General features: G+C 36.1%; 1 protein-coding gene across 1 annotated transcript; it reads right to left on the reverse strand.

Moving 5' to 3' along the window:
• Window positions 1–846: 846 nt before the first annotated feature.
• Window positions 847–14,007, reverse strand: LOC118279230 (YY1-associated factor 2). Its single transcript, XM_035598821.2, has 3 exons — window positions 13,715–14,007; window positions 7,635–7,804; window positions 847–7,013 (listed from the first exon to the last, which is right to left on the reverse strand). The coding sequence occupies exons 1-3, from the start codon at window positions 13,848–13,850 to the stop codon at window positions 6,909–6,911; spliced, it is 411 nt and encodes a 136-aa protein (XP_035454714.1). The 5' UTR covers window positions 13,851–14,007; the 3' UTR covers window positions 847–6,908.
• Window positions 14,008–17,719: the final 3,712 nt, after the last annotated feature.

Genomic DNA, 17,719 nt, shown 5'->3' on the forward strand with positions numbered 1-17,719 from the left:
GATTCATCAACTTGAGATAATTTTGGTACCTATCTGAATTATTGTGCTACATAGTTGAGACGTCCTAATATAAGGCAACGCACTTGTAACTCTCGTGATGTTACGGGTGTCTATGGGCGGCTTCGATTGCTTACCATCAGGCGATCTGACAGTAAGTTTGCTGGCCATCTCAAAAAAAAGAGTATAAGTATAGAGGCAGTGCATCATCAAGACCAACAGCCCGTAGCACTCCTCTGCTGGACTATGGACCTCCTCTACGTAAAAGAATGTCAAACTTGCCGATTTGTTAGGCAAGTCGTACGTCTCGTACGAACGTATGATTCTTAAAATAAGTTTTAACCATGAACAGTAGCAACTAGCAACGATTTTACCGAACCATCTGTCTACAAAAGCTACCTGCTCCACCCACATGTCAATATTAAACGAGAAGGATGTGCAAAAAATGTGCATACACCTTTTGTATGGCCAAACAATGTACCGACTTTGCACGGAGTATATACAGTGTGTAAATAATAATAAAGAGTGCACCTTTACTCGCCGTGCGGTGTGTAATCTCAATCTGTCAGGCGTGGATGCCACAGCCCTACACGTTCCTTCTGCGCGGCACAAAAAGCCGCGCGGCCACTTCAAACGGTCCGCCGCGCCGTCACCGCTCAGGGTTGTCAACGTTTACTTTTATCTCCTTTTTATTCCACAAGTATTTTGATTAATTAACGATACTTGTCAGTGGGATGTTTTGTCGGCTTTCGACGACTCGTGGTTAGATATGGGAGTTATATGTATGGAAATAGGTAACTTATGAGTTGTTTTAGGGTTTTGGATAAGATTAGAATGAAACCCAGTGAATACTTTCCACATCCTTTATATACAATACAGTACATTGATATAGAACTTAAAAATAATTAACATTTAGCTCTACGTTACACATTAAGTTAACATTTAGCCGTACCATAGACAAGCGGGACTCTGTGCATAGACAACGTACAAAAATAGTATTTTATTACTTGCAACACTATCGTAATGTCACAGAGTCCTTCGCACGATAAATTAAATTAAAATTAGAAATCATAGCGATAGAATAAATAGACTATAATTTAGCAATTAATAATAATTATAAAAAGAGAAAACGTCCATACCTAGCTTCAATAGGAATCACACGTCTATGATTAAAAATTAAATTATCTATTTGTAATGAAGATCAAACAACAAACAAATTATTATCTACTCAAGAATGAAATTTACATAAAACGTCCTATATAACGTTGCAGACAAAGGAATAGGTTATAAGGTTCAAAATTACCAAAAATTACATGTATTTTTCGTCTACAATGTGACAGGGGTGGGACTTCTAACCTGTTAAGGCTGAGTACTACATCTAATTTTATCGACAAAAAATTAATATGGGGGTTTGAACCCCTAATTAAAAATATTGCAAAATAGTGATTTTTTCGGTAAAAATAATTCACAAATGATTTTTTTTCTCACCAAAACATTATCAAACATATGAAAAAAGTAATTAATTAGTTAGCCAAGGTTATTAGCTACCGTTTGTCGTTTTTTTTCTACGACGCGACGCATACAACCTTTGATATCAAAAAAGTAAAAAAAATATTAAAATAGCCATAATTTTTAGGGGGAGGGGATTCGACCCCTTCGACCCCCAACTTTTGTCGATAAAATTAGATGTAGAACTCAGCCTTAACGGGTTAGAAGTCTCACCCCTATCACATTGTATATTCACCCTTGAGTCTGCAACGTTACACATTACGGAAAACGTGTTACCGCTGTTAATTGATACGACTATGTATAATGTGCCATTTGACGGAGTTACATATTGATTCGCCACAGAGCTGTTTCTGGTGTATTTTACTCGAGTTTGAGATTCAATAAGTAGCATACATAGAAGTACGGACTTTTTTACCAAACAAATTGTAGTGTTCAGAACCATCAACCGACTGATTTAGATGGCATTGATTGATAATATGATGATTATGATGAGGAAGATGGTTGCGGTTTCGACCAGCAAACAGTAGTCAAGCAATAGTACCTATTCTGTTATCTCTCGGTAACTTGTCCTAGTTGTGTCCCTAGAATCATCTACCAAACCCTCTTAGGAGGTACAGGGTGACAACTGATCGACATAAATAACTTAACGCCTGTCTCCCATGGGGATAGGCAGAGACAATGGTCCGCTTAATCAACAGTCATTAGTCTTTTCATGCATGTTCGTCGGTTAAGGGTACTTGAATTTGGCCTTGTAACTGGTAGACCAACGAAATATTATTCCAAGTCTGGTTGTGATGTAGAATTCGCTTTAGTGAAAGCTCCAAGATGCAGAAGAAATCAATACAGTTTACTTCTGTTTCAACGGTTGATCGATTCTTTGCCTGATTTTATATAACAGTGAATATCAAATCAGAACACATTATGTTTCATAGTCGATTGTACGCTTAGAAAACTGTTCAACGTTCATATTGAACGGCCGGGCAACTCATATTAATCCGGCTTAGTAAACTTTTAAAAACTAAAGCTGTAAACACACTTCCAACAACTCTGTGACGCTTTTACACTCTATGAATAACATAAACCTTATAAATCCATTTAGAGGAAGAAACATTAGGAAGTCCCAATACTATTTCATTATTAAAAAACATACAAATCCATACAAATGTATCTAATTACAAAATTTTATTACATGCACCCGTTTTAATACAATTATAATTATGATTACAACAATTAATTTAATATTATTTAATTATTCATTTAAAAAATCGAAATTTTTAAATCGCCTGTCAATTGATTTCGTATAAAAAATAAAGTTACGCAACATTTTCTCTTTTTTGGTGTGGCAACACTTTCATTTCGAATTTCTAATAATACTTGTAACGGTTTTTTTATCAAAATGGATTCTAGCGTTTTAGTTGGAGTAGAAAGTACGACAGTCCGTGGTAATTTAGATTGTAGTTACCTAGGACTTGAGTCCACATTTTTAGTTCTAACGTACACATACGATTTCCAGGACATTTTAGAAATTAGAATTAACTTTCTCAAAGAATTGTCTCCTGTGTCGTGGGTGCGTTTTCTTTAGTCCCTTTTGTATAATTGTTTACCAATAGTGTCAAGCCCATACATTGAGATTTTTGTTCTCTTGGTAGAATATCATCACTCAAATGCCGTTCGGGACAGCAAGCATAAGCTTTTCATAGAATAACCGTACATGTACGTTAGAACTAAAACGTATTAAAATTGATTATAATAATCCTATGGAAAACGTCTACCATCGTCATCTACAATTAGATTACATTCATGTATCGTTAAAATAAATAAAGAGTAAAAATATTTTACATCGTAGCATACACATTGATTGTATTGTCAAATATTGAAGTTTCTGAATTTCATTTACAAGGCGTAATTGCATTTCCCAATAGTGTCACATCAGCTCTTTGATATTCAACTCTATTGTTTTATGTTTTAAGTAGAAAATTGAATAAAAATTGTATGTATGTTATTGTTTGATTGATAAAGACTATCATAGTCTCTTTTCGTAAACAAAATAAAACAAGACTAAAGAGTTCTATGCCTATGCAACGTCACGCCTTTTATCCGCAAAGGGGTAGGCAGAGGTGCACATTACAGCACGTAATGCCACTATACAATGTACACCCACTTTTCACCATTTGTGTTATAAGTCCCATGTAATAGGGGTAAGTCTATTGCCATAATTGGCATTGCACAAAAGAGTTCGTCTTTTAATTTTGTATGAAAAGATACTGTTGAGAGATACAATTACGCATTACCTTGTAAACGGTACATCGAAATGGACTGCACTTAAATTAATAAGAATCTTAAAGCTAGAATAAATACTTAGTTAATGCTTGGAACACAAACATAGGGCCAATAATGTGTTTTTGGTAACTTGGTGACAATTGTTGATTATTGCGTAGTCCACTAGACTCAAAATTTTATCATTTTGAAAGTCTAACTGCTTCACTCAGAGACATTTAATGATTACTTAAACTATTCCTTTAGTAACGATTTTGGATCGAAAACAATTGCTACGGACTGGTTTAAGTAACCATTAAATGACTCTGAATGCGGCGGTTAAAGATGTCCATTACTTGTTGATGGAAAAAAGTATATTATAAATGCCGTATTGTAAGCGTATTGCAGTACGCATTTATGACAAGAGCAAGACAAAATGATCATGCATAATTTTGTAGATGATCAGATTACCTCAACCTATCTAGTAGAATAGTGTCACGCAGGTTTTACACTGTACGAAACCTGTAAAACCTTCCCATATAGAACGGGTTTGAGCATTTATCACCATGCTTGCTCAATGCGGGTTGGCGATTTCAAACTTATAATTAAAAATTATAAGCCCAGGTTCCTCACGATGTTTTCCTTCACCGTTTGTCAGTGGTGTCTAAATAATCTTAGAAAGTACATATAACTCGGAAAAAGTCATATTACGTCGTTACAATACGCTTACAATACGCCGCCGTAAGTAAAGAGCCTAACTTTCAACGTAAGATTAATCTGGTCTAAGTTTTAGTCCTAACTCTAGTGGTGTTTGGGTTGCCAGTAAATTATTTTACAGGCTTAAAGGCACCTCGCCCGACTCCGACGAAGGACGGTCATAAAGTACTGAGAATATCATACCGTAGCTCTTTTAGCTTTCAAGATAGTACGCTTTATACTTTATAGGAACTTATTTATTGAGAGAAAATGTTTTAAGAGGCTACTTATGTACGTATATCGATAACTTGCACGATTGGGCAGCAACTCTTTAATCCTTCCTTATTCTTTTGAAAACCTCATAGTTTTTAATAAAAATTTTGTCATTCATTTATCGATACAAAAAGATATTATTTTCAGGCGATCGTTTTGCTACCGAATCGACTATTTACATACCTTTAGTACGAGTTTGCTTTACGTTGAACGAATATGAAAATTGAAAGGAAAGTGCGTTCGGCGCTCTGATTGGCCGGCGCGAATAAACTAACCAATCAGAGCGCTGAACGCGCTCCCGTTTCGTGTTCTACTAAGTAAAGCACACTTATACGGGTACAGTACGTGAAAACATTGAAGTTTTAAAATATTTCCCTCAATCAATAAATTAAGACCTTTTCTTTAATCATTGCTCTTAGTATGTAATCTGAATATTTCACTAAGATGTGCTTCTAGTAGGCTACGTCATTTAAACTAATTGCATCTAAAAATATACTGTGCGTTCATTTTAGACATTTCATCTCCAATTAATAATATTTGGGTAATTTTGAAAATATTAAGGCATACTCTCACCACTAATTTCTCTTTAAAAAAACTATTTTAAACGACCCATTACCGCGTACGTTTAGCGTTTAAACACAACACTTCAGCAAAAATTATGAACTAAATGAATTTCTACTTAATAAATATACAAGAAAATAGACAATAGTGTGTGCTTGTCCGAATATACATACTAATTAAAATTTAAGTCCCTCCAAGTCCTTAAAGGTAAGTGTCCACAGGCCCGCATCGTACGCATCGCGCGCAACGGATTTTAGTTTGTCTTATATAGAAACTCATACAACTGCGTCCACTGATCTGCATCGTTCGGACCGCTTATTGGCAATGCTTACACGCGATGCGGACCGATGACGTCATACGTAATGCCGATGCCAAAAATCCGAGTGAAAGTGACGTGGGCAATCCGATTGCTAATACTCGCGTCGGCAATCCGAACGCGATTGATGCGATCCGTCCGATGCGTACGATGCGGGCCTGTGGACGCTTACCTTAAAAGGACATTTTTATTCTACTATAGCTTTCCGCTCGTCAGATGTAAGAAATTACGAAAAAAAATCTACATTTACAGCCGTATCATCAAATTTTTATTTACAAATCGTCGTTTGGCAGTGACCAGCTGGTCTCATTCTTATATACAACAACCCTTTACATATAATTTTAAATCAATGTAAACGAAACCTACACTAAAATAAGTTATAGTTTTCAAGATAATAATGGCATTAAGTAAAGCTTAGTTACGATTTTGAAAAGCGATAATAGGGTACATGCCTAATGTTTACTTTAATGTCCGTCTTGTAGATTATTTTTTAAATATTAGACACGTATTTTTTATTTTCTTACGGAAACCAATACTTTCGAAGATATATCGATTCGAAATATCGCGTGCCATCACTTCTAGGTACGTTTTATACGTATAAATGATATCCCATTTCTAAACTTTGATTCGTTTTATCTACGAGTTATTATTGTTATCTTATATGACAAAATAAAAAAATACGTGTCTAATATTATTTCATTACCTAACTGACGGACTAAATAGATTTTAATTTTCATACCCCGTTATCATCCCTATTCAACCAGCTATACTTACGTTCCTACTTTGATCACACCTTCGCATTTTTTATTCGAATTCACAACAAAATTTTAACTAAAACCATAAGAATTTTATACTCAGACGATTTATGCGTTTGAGAGGCGATACAATTATTTTAACAAATAAATACATTATGCATTAATTTCTACGGTGCACTCTGGAATATATACAAAACCACATAAACCTCATTTGAAATAGCACCTGATACTCTCGATAGCACATTTCACAATCGATCAATTTGTCGTCTATTTCGCACATATAAGGATGAAATCACGAGAAAATTCCGCAATAATCTGTCTTATCGTGTACAGAATAGAATTCAAAATTTGATGTGCATAAGTAACTACAGGGTGTATAAGAATACGAGATGCCATTTCAAACAAAGTTACAATAAAGACGACATGAGAAAAATCTTAATAAATACTTAGAAGGAAGTCATACGAATTTAAAATCTGTAAAACAAAACACTGCTACTCCATCTAGTAATAGTTCATTCACTTTACCATCAGCCCGAGGCGAGGGATCACGGTCTTGCATCATTCGAGGACTCGACATCGCTGGAACTGCTCGACACAGATTTCTTAGGCTTGTATTCAGTTATAACGACAGTTACCCCACTCACTGTCACCTGATGACAAAGGCTTTACTGTATTTCGATTGGTTGGATCGAAACTAATCTGGTCGACAAAGGTGGTAACGGCATTAGTGATGCGTATGTATTACATTCCATTTAATGAGATACGTGTTAGTTAAGATGACAAAAATGTAGATCTAGTGCGGCCGGTGTGCTTTTTGTTTAGGTTTCGTGTTTCTAGAGCAGTCTAGATATTGGTTCTACTATTTAATTCTGGTACAATTGCAAGTAAGATATGCTAATGCTTCACAAATTGGATAGCATTGACAGAAAAAACTGTATTCTATCGGAATACTGACGTGCTCAATGTATCAAAAACTTCTAATTAAAAAATGCCCAGAGGACAAAATAAGAAATTAAATTAAGTATTGCTGATCCAGGAAGTGCTCACAAACACGATGGCAGACTGTCGTCAATGGTTTTGGATTCACATCCAAGGAAATCTCCTTTCAACAAAGCTAAGTATTAGATTTTGGTTTTCGAAATATCTATTCGTTTAGCACGGATCAGAGCGGTTAAACTGTGCCCAAGACTTTTGACTGGCGAGAAGTTACACTACAGCTGATTTAACTCGTCGATAGTACCTAAGTATATCATAGTTCTTAGTATATCTACCTCTCTGGTCTGCGCGGAGCTCCTGTCCACATTGCTCAGTCGGGGCGGTCGACGTTTCTTCTTGAGTGAATTCGCGGATCGCGGCCGTTTCTGTGAGCTGGTGGGCGCTGTGCCGGCTGCTTGCGCCGCCACCAGCGCCGGGTTGATGCGCGGCTTGCGGGTCGATGTGCCTAGGGAAGTCAGACGTTTTAGACATACAGTTTAACAGTGGGTTTGGTCGCGAGTTGATTGCACAGTTGACCTTGTGGGGTAATTTTAATAAAAACCTCTTTAGAGACATGAGTTAGTAGTTTCTTGAACAGAATATGTCTCTTCTTGGCGCTACTATTACGTCCAACTATTTGAGATCAAAGAAGTGTTGATGTGGAAGAAAATGTATAATATTATGTACCTAGTAGCGTCTCCTAACAAAGGCGAGCCTTCGTTAACCGTTTACGGATCTATGTTTAATTTTGATCTCTTAGTTTTTGCGTAGAGTTGCATCAAGCCATTAATTCTCACAAACTTGCCTTCGCAAGATAGGATTACACAACGTTTCTCAAACTATACAGTTTATGAGGGTATTACTGCGATAAAGGAGTGCCTATAAAATACCCGCTTCAACAATTGATTTAAGTGAAAGCCTGAGCTAAGTCTTGACATAATTCACGAACATATTCTTAGTAAATACTACACGGCCGGCTATAAATCGGAAAACAAAATACCCGAGACTTAGTTTCCATCCCAGTTCACATTAGAGGGTATATTTCGAAAGTTCTAAGCATTATATCTGTCTGAAAATAGGTCGTATAGTATATCAAAGCGGTATAGTAGAGATTGTGGAGTTGTGTGGGTATGAGCGGGGCTTGTAGCCCGTGGGGCGCGAACGGGAACCGAACTCTATGCGTCCCTCGCCAGACGAATTACTACGGGAACTCGAATGTAGATTTTGTCGAAACGACGATACGAAAATCATAATAATTTATTGGAATGCATTAACTATGTAGTTAAATTTGTTAAAAAACAGGTATAAAATATTGATTTTATACGTTTTTTCATGGACTTTGTAACATTTACGAGGACAAGGAAATAATAACAATAAAATATGAGTTTAGTAGTCTGTTACCTCGAGGAAATCGAGTGATTTTATCAACTATTCTACGAAACTTATCACAACAAATAACTAGACGAATTCTTTGAAAATTTTAATTGAATTATTTATTAACTACGATGAATTAACAAATTCTATTAAATTCAATGGAATCTAGGCTAATTAATACCTAATTGTTCCTTTTAAATTACCTATTTAGCCGTGAATACCCAACACCCTACATTCCACTGAACTGTTGTATTCCAAAACAACATTTTTTAAAACAGTTAAACAAGGCATTTCTCACTTATTAGCGTCGAATTTCGAAAACAAATCTCCAAGTTTCGAGAATTGACGGTAACACGCGAAATGCCGGGAATTTGTGAGAAACAGTCGGGCGGAACGTTCTAGAAACAAAAGGCGGTACCGAGGGTAGATTTACTAGTACTTATGTACTTAGCGACGTAAATCGGGATTTAGTGCATACTACCTTAGCGTCGGGGGAAACTCTTACGGCGAAATAGTGGACTGATCTTTATATGATAAAAGTTTTAAAGGATAAAGATAAAATCGCAATAAAAATGCTTTTAAGTTTTTTATTTATGTCTGAAATGGTGCCTTTGGTCGTCTAGTGACTGCACGTTTACGTTTTAGCTGTGCTGCCTTTGTGAGTTTTCTAAATACGGAGTGTATGGGAATTTATAAACCACTTGAAACTAAATATAGGGCTGATTTCTCACTTTTTCTTTGTTGTCATAAAAAGATTTTGCGTTAATCTAGTTTTAAGGACACTGTTTATTTCAGTGAAACAGTTGTGGAGCCTTCACTACAATAATATAACTAGTTATTTGGAATCTTGAAACGGTCTCTCACATTCTCATATATGTCATACATGCTCTAAATAATAGCTTACCGTTTTCGCGCCCAGGTAATTGTTGATTTTGGAAAAAGACCGGCTTCCATTAACTAAAACGTCTTTTTACCCGACTGCGCCAGAAGGAGGGTTATGTTTTTCGAGTGTATGTATGTATGTATGTATGTATGTATGTATGTATGTATGTATGTATGTATGTATGTATGTATAATTGTTTGGCACGCTCTGCAGCCTAAACGGCTTGATGGATTTTAACTTGAGAGGTGTCGTTAGATTCGTATTTAATGTGAGAGTGACACTGGATATATCAAAATTACGAAAAAAAAAGAAAATGGCCGATTTTTGGCGCCAAATTCGAATATTTTCACTCTCAAGCCTAAACGGCTTGATGGATTTTGACTTGAGAGGTGTCGTTAGATTCGTATTTACTGTGAGAGTGACACTGGATATATCAAAATAATAAAAAAACAAAATGGCGGATTTTTTGGCGCCAAATTCGAATATTTCTCACTCTCTAGCTTGAACGACTCGATGGATTTCCGCTTGATAAGGGTCGTTTGATTCGTATTTACTGTGAGAGTGACATTTAGATGTATCAAAATGATAAAAATACCTTAAAACTAAAAATAAATAAACAAAAAAAGTATGTTGCCAAACGAGACTAAAAAACCCGACTGTCTTTATAATATTAAAATGTAAAGATCCCGTGTAGAGCCAAGTTTCTAAAACTTTTGAAGCTGGCGAGTCGGGACCCATTCTAGAAAGCCAGCCATATGTGCCCTCACAAAGTCTTTATATTTAGAATGGGTCCCGACTGCTTCAATTTTACGATGACTTTCTTGTTTTAGTGCGGCTATTTTTCATTTTAATATTTAAAGAAACGCAGTCGGGTTTTTTAGTTTTTTAGGTTACTTTTTTTTGAGATAAAAGTCGGTTCAAAAAGGTAGCAAGTTTTATTAGACTTCTTACACTCCTGATTTCTCCTATAATCCATTCCATAACCATTCCGTATTGTTCGCTTTTATATTTTTCCACTTATAATTTAGCAAACCTAGTATTAATTCCATAGAAAAGCTATTCTAACTAACTATTTCAATCACATTTGTACGCTGCGAATTCTCTCCAGTAGCTCACTCTGCTCAAAATATAATAGGTATTGCATTTACGATAGCTGCCCGTTCCCCGTATAATTTAGTAGGAACACCGAATCTGCATTAGGGGGTATTGCTTCGCCCCGGGCCGACGTGGCGCCACCGCCGATGTTAGGCGACGGTTATTCTCGGGTACATACATACATAGAGCTATAGGTATCTACCTATATCAACTGGGACAGAAACTTGGCCATAGCTAGATGTAAGAATTTTACGAAACTTTCACCCCCTTTAAGGTATGTTGTCACAAACCTAGATGTTGTAGTGATTTTTGATGTTTTACAAAAAAGCAACGTCAAACAGTCTTTCTAGGACCCGAAGGGGTAGGCAGAATTTTGGTGATCTCAGTACGTGCAATGATAATTACGACAACTCATTGATGTTTTATCACTAAACTCCGAAAGTATAAGAGTTTTCGATTTTTGAGGTTTTTCGGGGTGACCCTATAATTATATACTGCAAAATTTTGTTTATCTGGTATAACCCAAACTCAAGTTATGAAGGTTCAAAAATAGCCGACGAAGCGCTTCGAGAAAAGGTAGGTAGTGCCCTTGCGCTTGCGCTTCGCAATTGCGTCTTGGCGGGGGCACTACCGTGCCCCCAGATTGAGCGTCTCTGAAAGCAGTTTTTATCACGAGCAAAACCGCCACTGAAGCTACTAAAACAATACGTATTAAAACCTTCTTTAAATTCTTAGTTTGTTTGTCCCAATTTAACCGGTAACTGGAGCAAGGTAATAACAATAAATTTAAATTATGCCAGCAGTGCTACTACTAGCTATAAGGAAATGACGTCATCTTAATACGGACCCATAGACGAGTTCAATTTAAATAGACTTGAATGTCATGGAAATACGTGTTTTGATTGAAGTTGGGATGTGTGATGGAGGTTTTTTCATCATCTAAATCTATAAGTAATGGTCATAATAATAAGTTGAGTTTTCCTTCCTGGCGCTATAACCCCAGAACGCACGAATCAATTTTCACGGTTTTGCATTCGTTGGAAAGGTCTCGGGCTCTGTTAGGTTTATAGCAAATTCAGGAAAAATCAAGAAAAAAGCAGGAAAACAGGGAAAATCATTAGTGGCGAAAAGGAGTTCGCCGGGTTTGCGCCAACAAACCCTTGGTTAAGATTAAGACTTTGTCATACTGCTAAAAAAACAAGATGGACAGACGACCTGATAAAGATTGCATAAAACCGATGGACTGGATGTAGCTCGCTTACAACCGGCTGATCTTGGAACTCATTAGGGAAGACCTATATCCAGCAGTGGACGCCTTATTACTATTAGTTATGATGCGCCTTGTATAATATTCATTGTTCATAGTATCGTCAAGCCTTTTATCTCCGAGGTGGTAGACATAGGTGCACATTATGGCACGTAGTGCCACTGTATAATCTACACCCACTTTTCACCATTTTTGTTTTAAGTCCCATGTAATAGGGGGTGAGCCTATTGCCGTATACTGGGCACAATTCCAGACTCCGTGAGTGACTGAAAAATTTTCAAATAACCGAATAAAGCCCAGTATTCCTTTGCCCGGCAGTCGCACTTGCGACCACTCGACCAGGAGGCAGCTAACTATATTTTATGTAATTCTTAATTTATAGAACGGCAATAGACTCGCTCTCTTCATAATGGGGCTTATGTTATGACAAATCTAACTGGCGAAAACAGAGCGTCTAAAATTATGTGTACCTCTGCCTACCCCTCCGAGAATAGGCGTGAAGTTACGCATGTTTATAAGGTCAATGAACAATAATACCCTTGCCTTATACCAATACCCCGCAGTGTAATAGGGAGGGTAAACAGCGCAATCGATTTTTATTTAGTCTCAGTATGAGATTCTTCTCAGAATGTGGGAACTTAGAAGTTTTGATCTAACTAATATACAAAAATGTTCAATCTCAAGTCGTTTTCAATGATTTATTGGGTCAAACAATTTTATTTAGCTACCTACGACATTATCGGCATGTAAAAGTTTCTCATAAAACTAAAGAGTATCTGGTTAACATTCTTTAAGGTCCACTGACACTACAAAGGTCCATTTACACCATAAACAACGAGAACATGTGAGATAAACGTACTGCTTACCTATATCTGTCCTTCAAGTATAGGGTAGCAACATCACGGAAAGGTCAACGAACATAACCCTACCAAGTTGAAAAGTCCCACCAATGTTTACATTACAACGTTATACACTGACAACTCAATTTAGCCGGGTTATCCAATAGGCAAGCAGTAAGCGTACTGTTTTTAAAACTCGGAATGCACACAGATTTGTTTACATTAAAATTGTAAGTCAAAGACAAGATAGCTGTTTTGTTTATTATCTGTGCATACTTGAAAGAGTTTTAATACGGGCGTAATTTACTGTTTAATTGTGAGAATTTATGATCTCAGTGATTTTATTGATATTGTTTAATTAGGTGCTACGCTAGACATGTTTATGGAAAGATTGATAAAATGTCAATAAAATAAAGTTTTAATAGATCTGTAAATCAATTATTGCAGTCATTTAAATAGGTCGTTAATAACTAAACCAGTCGGGATTTTAATGCATTGTTACAAGTCGTGTAGATGTAGGTAGTAATTCTTATAAGAAAAATGTAATTTGTTAAGTAAACTCACACGGATAATGTTAGAAATACAAAGCAGACTAGGGCAGACAGACATTTTAGCGTAGCCAAAACACTGGCAAGGACGCAAGCTCGTTTTAATGCTAATCAATACCAAGTTTTTGACTATGAACGCTCACTTTTTAGGTTATGTTCGTTTATAGACGTCGTACGAACACCTTATAGCTACAATATGCACATATCCATATCCACAACCACAGTACTGGGATATAAGCACTATAATTACACTGATATGTAAATATTAGGACCTACGTGGCCATATATCTATGTAAAATGTTCGGGTCATTCACGTATGCTAACCACACAAAGGATTACAATGGTAGCACGAATTTAATTATTGTTTTACCTTTTCTAACATCACACATGGAACATTTGAAGGCTTCCGCATTGTTTCTGTATGTACAAACGCTGCAATCCCAGTAATTTTCTTCAAGCACTTTAGACGGCCTTTTGGCTCTCCGAATGGCATTTTTCTTGTCCATTTTAACGCACACTTACGTCTAACTATAACAAGCACACTTTAATCATGATACTTTATATCTTAAACAATAGTTTTTAAAGCACAAACGCAAAATAAATCGTCTGAGAATCATTATTTTTGTTTTACGTGCACAGAAATGTACACTTCTTTACGCCATGACAGATAGTCAATGTTACGTCGGTAAAGCAGCACGAGGGCGCCACTTTCTCCAACACTGTTTTATCAGGAAATCTGTTAAATTATTCTGATAATAGATGGCGCTGAAGCTAACCCAATTAGTAAATTGGTCAAGCGTGATTTTTTGCAGTAGTTTAAACCAGAACAATTAGTTACAATAAGAATTGGTATCTATGTGAAGGGATAATCATAAAGAGAGACTATTATGATTTATCAGTAAGTATTCTTAACCGAAGAAATAAAAAAATGTAGATAGTTAGGTAGCCTACTGTCTACTTACTTACCTACCTTTTAATTAATTAAATGTAATATTTTGTTGCTCTAATTACTGGCCATTTGGGTATCTCAATATAAATTGTAATTATAATGCTTTGCAGCTATAATGCCTATAGCATTAGGTAAGTTGGTCGAATTTTATGTTATGAATACAACTGCATAAGTAAGTACACTATTTGAACAAACCAAAAAAACTCTCATTCAGAAATCAGAAACTGATCAACGGAACTACCACACATTCTTGGATCTAACCGTCCATTGGACTTAGAACTTTAACCACAAGGAATAAAACTGAAATTCAAAAGAAACTAACATCAGCCAGTTACGTTGAACGAAAAGGTATCTTCGTGAAGGCTAGTAAAAGGCAGTTCCAAGAACTGTCGACCTTTTTTTTAGGCAGAACGGACGCAACTATGTGAAATTTCTTTACCTGAGGCTGGAGACACTCAAGGTTTTCGAAAACTATTTTATATAAGTACCTACCTAGAGTATGTACGTGGGTAAGTACTTAAGTAGATAGGTAGTAAGTACATAGTTTTTATAAGTACCTGTCTAGTATCTATTTATGAGTTCAAAGATAGGTAGGAGCGTAATATTAGGTGACTAAAGGTAAGCGTCCACGTATCATAGACATTGCTAATGATGCGGTGCGTACGATGCGGATCAGTGGACGCAGTTGTATGAGTTTCTATACAAGACAAACTAAAATTCGTTGCGTGCGATGCGTACGATGCGGGCCTGTGGACGCGTAACTTAATGTGTGTTTCAGTGGGTTTCCAATAGGATTAATAGGAGATAGACTATTTATACTAGGTAATAGATTTTTGGAGTAGGAACGGCTCTAAAAGCAGGAGTAGGACAGGGTGGTTTTTAGTCAGTAAGAGTCTGAGAGTGTTTAAGAATTGCTCCGTGCGGGAATCGATCCCACTACAAGATAATGTTGTTAGCCTGTACAGTTTTTTGAAACTGAAGTGACATGTTGTTCATAGACATCACCAAAGGCAGTTAGTTTTCGCACTTGAACGTTTAACTCACGTTACCAGGGCAGCATCACTCGGCCGTACCCTACAGCAATAAGTTCCCTACGATTTCGAGTCATGTCAGTTGTAGTATTCTGTGCTTGTACGTCAAGAACGTTATGAGCAAAAAAACTGTCAAAATTTCACAACAATAGTATTTAAATACCTAAGTATATGCACCAAAACCTTTCTGTCAAATTCCTTTATTAGATTTTCAACTTAATCACTTGGTTTTAAAGTCGAAAATGTAATGAAAAAAATTACAGACCGGAGTAGGTCGACCTGTACCTAAGTAGGTATGTATCGCAAAAAGTGTATTCGCATGAACGCTTCAGGATTGACGTCATTGTAGCCATTTGCCCTCCTCTTACAAGGTTTCTATGTTTTACGTAAACCATGGAGTATTGAGATAAGGAGTATTTACTGTGTTTCGTATGAACATAAAACGTTGCTAGCTACTCTCATGTGGTTTCATCTACAGATCGACTCCTATTGGTCATAGCCTGATGTTTTATAGCCTAAGGCCTTCCTTATAAATGGACTAACACAAAAAACTAATCATTCAATTCGAATCAGTAATTCGGAAGATTAACGCATTCGAATAAATAAACCCTTCAGCTTTATAAGATAAGTAAGTATAAATATGTTCATTTTAATACTAATGAATGAGTAAGTAAGTAAAGAGTAAAGAATTCGATAGACATCTTTACAGTTTGATTCTCATAGGATAGTACTTCGTACTTCTATATTCCGTGACAGAAACGTTTATGGGAATATACAAGTTTGTAGCGTGACTGCCCTCGTTCTAAACACCGTGGGACTGGTCCTTGGGTTGTCCGGTCAGACAATTTCTGGTAGGATAAATATATAAAAATCACTATAATATATATGGATAAATTCTACAAATCTTTGCTAATTAGGGTTTTAACACCAGTAAGTCGTCTTCTATTCTCTTTTTTCCCAATATTATAAACATAATCTGTTATATCGTAACTCAAGTGAGTTTCCTAAAAAGTAATTAATACTTTTGATACACCCATGACCCAGGGCCTAAGCAATAATTTATAAAGCATACAAAAAATTTGTCGGTGCGGTAATGAAATCCAACTACATCCCTGCTCAGCGACAGCTCTATATATAACTACGAGTGTCTCTGTTGGTTGTGTTGTGAACGATTTGGAAACTCCTAAAAGGGTTAAGAAACATTTTAAATTAAGATGAAGCCGTGTAAAATGTTTTATTCACTGTAACTTCAGGTTTTGTGCTATTTTTGTAGGTTGACTACCGTAGTAAGTCGATTACGTGAATGACATAGTAACATTTCACAATATTTTTCAAATTTTTACACGTATTTGTACCCCAAGGTAGAGAACCTTCACGGAGCCCCTCATCTTTTTGACATACTAAAGCTCATATTTATTAGCAGCATTCCGCTACACACGTCGCACTCTGTAGCAATGCTGCTAATGAATATGAGCCTCTAGTCTGGCTTGAAACTAGTCGAGTTCCTCGACAAACAATTAAGTTATCTATATTTAAGATACCGATTTAGTTTCTAAGTACATTCTAGTACAGTAAATTAGTATATCAATTTAATTTAATTATTTAATTTAATAGAACGGTACAAATCCAACCTACTACACTACCCAATACCTGATAAAATTAAAATAGAAAAGATAAAAATATACATTTAGACGAATTAATACGTAGATACTTACTTAAAACAAAAATTACGTAAACAAAATCAACTGACTAACAAACTATTCCGTATTTAGCTCAAACAAAACAAACCAGTTAGTGCTGGAACTAATAAATATGAGCGGGATATTGGAAAGGTAATGAAATTACAACATCTAATGGATGTACTATCGGCAAAATTTTGCGAGTCTAAGTAGTACCTACTTGTACAGGATAACGGTAACTAAAGACATTTTCATGCTTCACTGATTGTATTGAACATCATCTATCTTTTACATGAATAAAAAGAGATAAGATAGAAAATCTACATAAGTCTTCGTATCAGCGTCACGCCTTATAGTTATAATCCTTGAAGAGGTAAGCAGAAGTTCACAGATATCTTTTGACATCAATTTTTCAGACGTTATACGCCATATGCTATGTAGGTAGGAAGTGAGCCTATTGTCATATTATACTAGATAATTTAAAATAAAATGTCAATCGTCAACAGAATTCAATTCCAATCAATCAATCCAAACAATCTTCCCAATCCCCGATTCCCCAACAACCCTTAAATTCCTAACTACCAAAAAGCCGGTAACGCACTTGTAACGTCTCTGGTGTTTCACGTGTCCATGGGCGGTGGCGATTGCTTACCGTCAGGTGATCCGTCTTGTCGTTTACTGGCTTATACCATAGAAAAAATAATTCTACCAAAAAA

The sequence above is a fragment of the Spodoptera frugiperda genome, chromosome 14, assembly GCF_023101765.2.
Source record: "Spodoptera frugiperda isolate SF20-4 chromosome 14, AGI-APGP_CSIRO_Sfru_2.0, whole genome shotgun sequence".
In the NCBI taxonomy this organism is placed as follows: Eukaryota; Metazoa; Arthropoda; class Insecta; order Lepidoptera; family Noctuidae; genus Spodoptera; species Spodoptera frugiperda.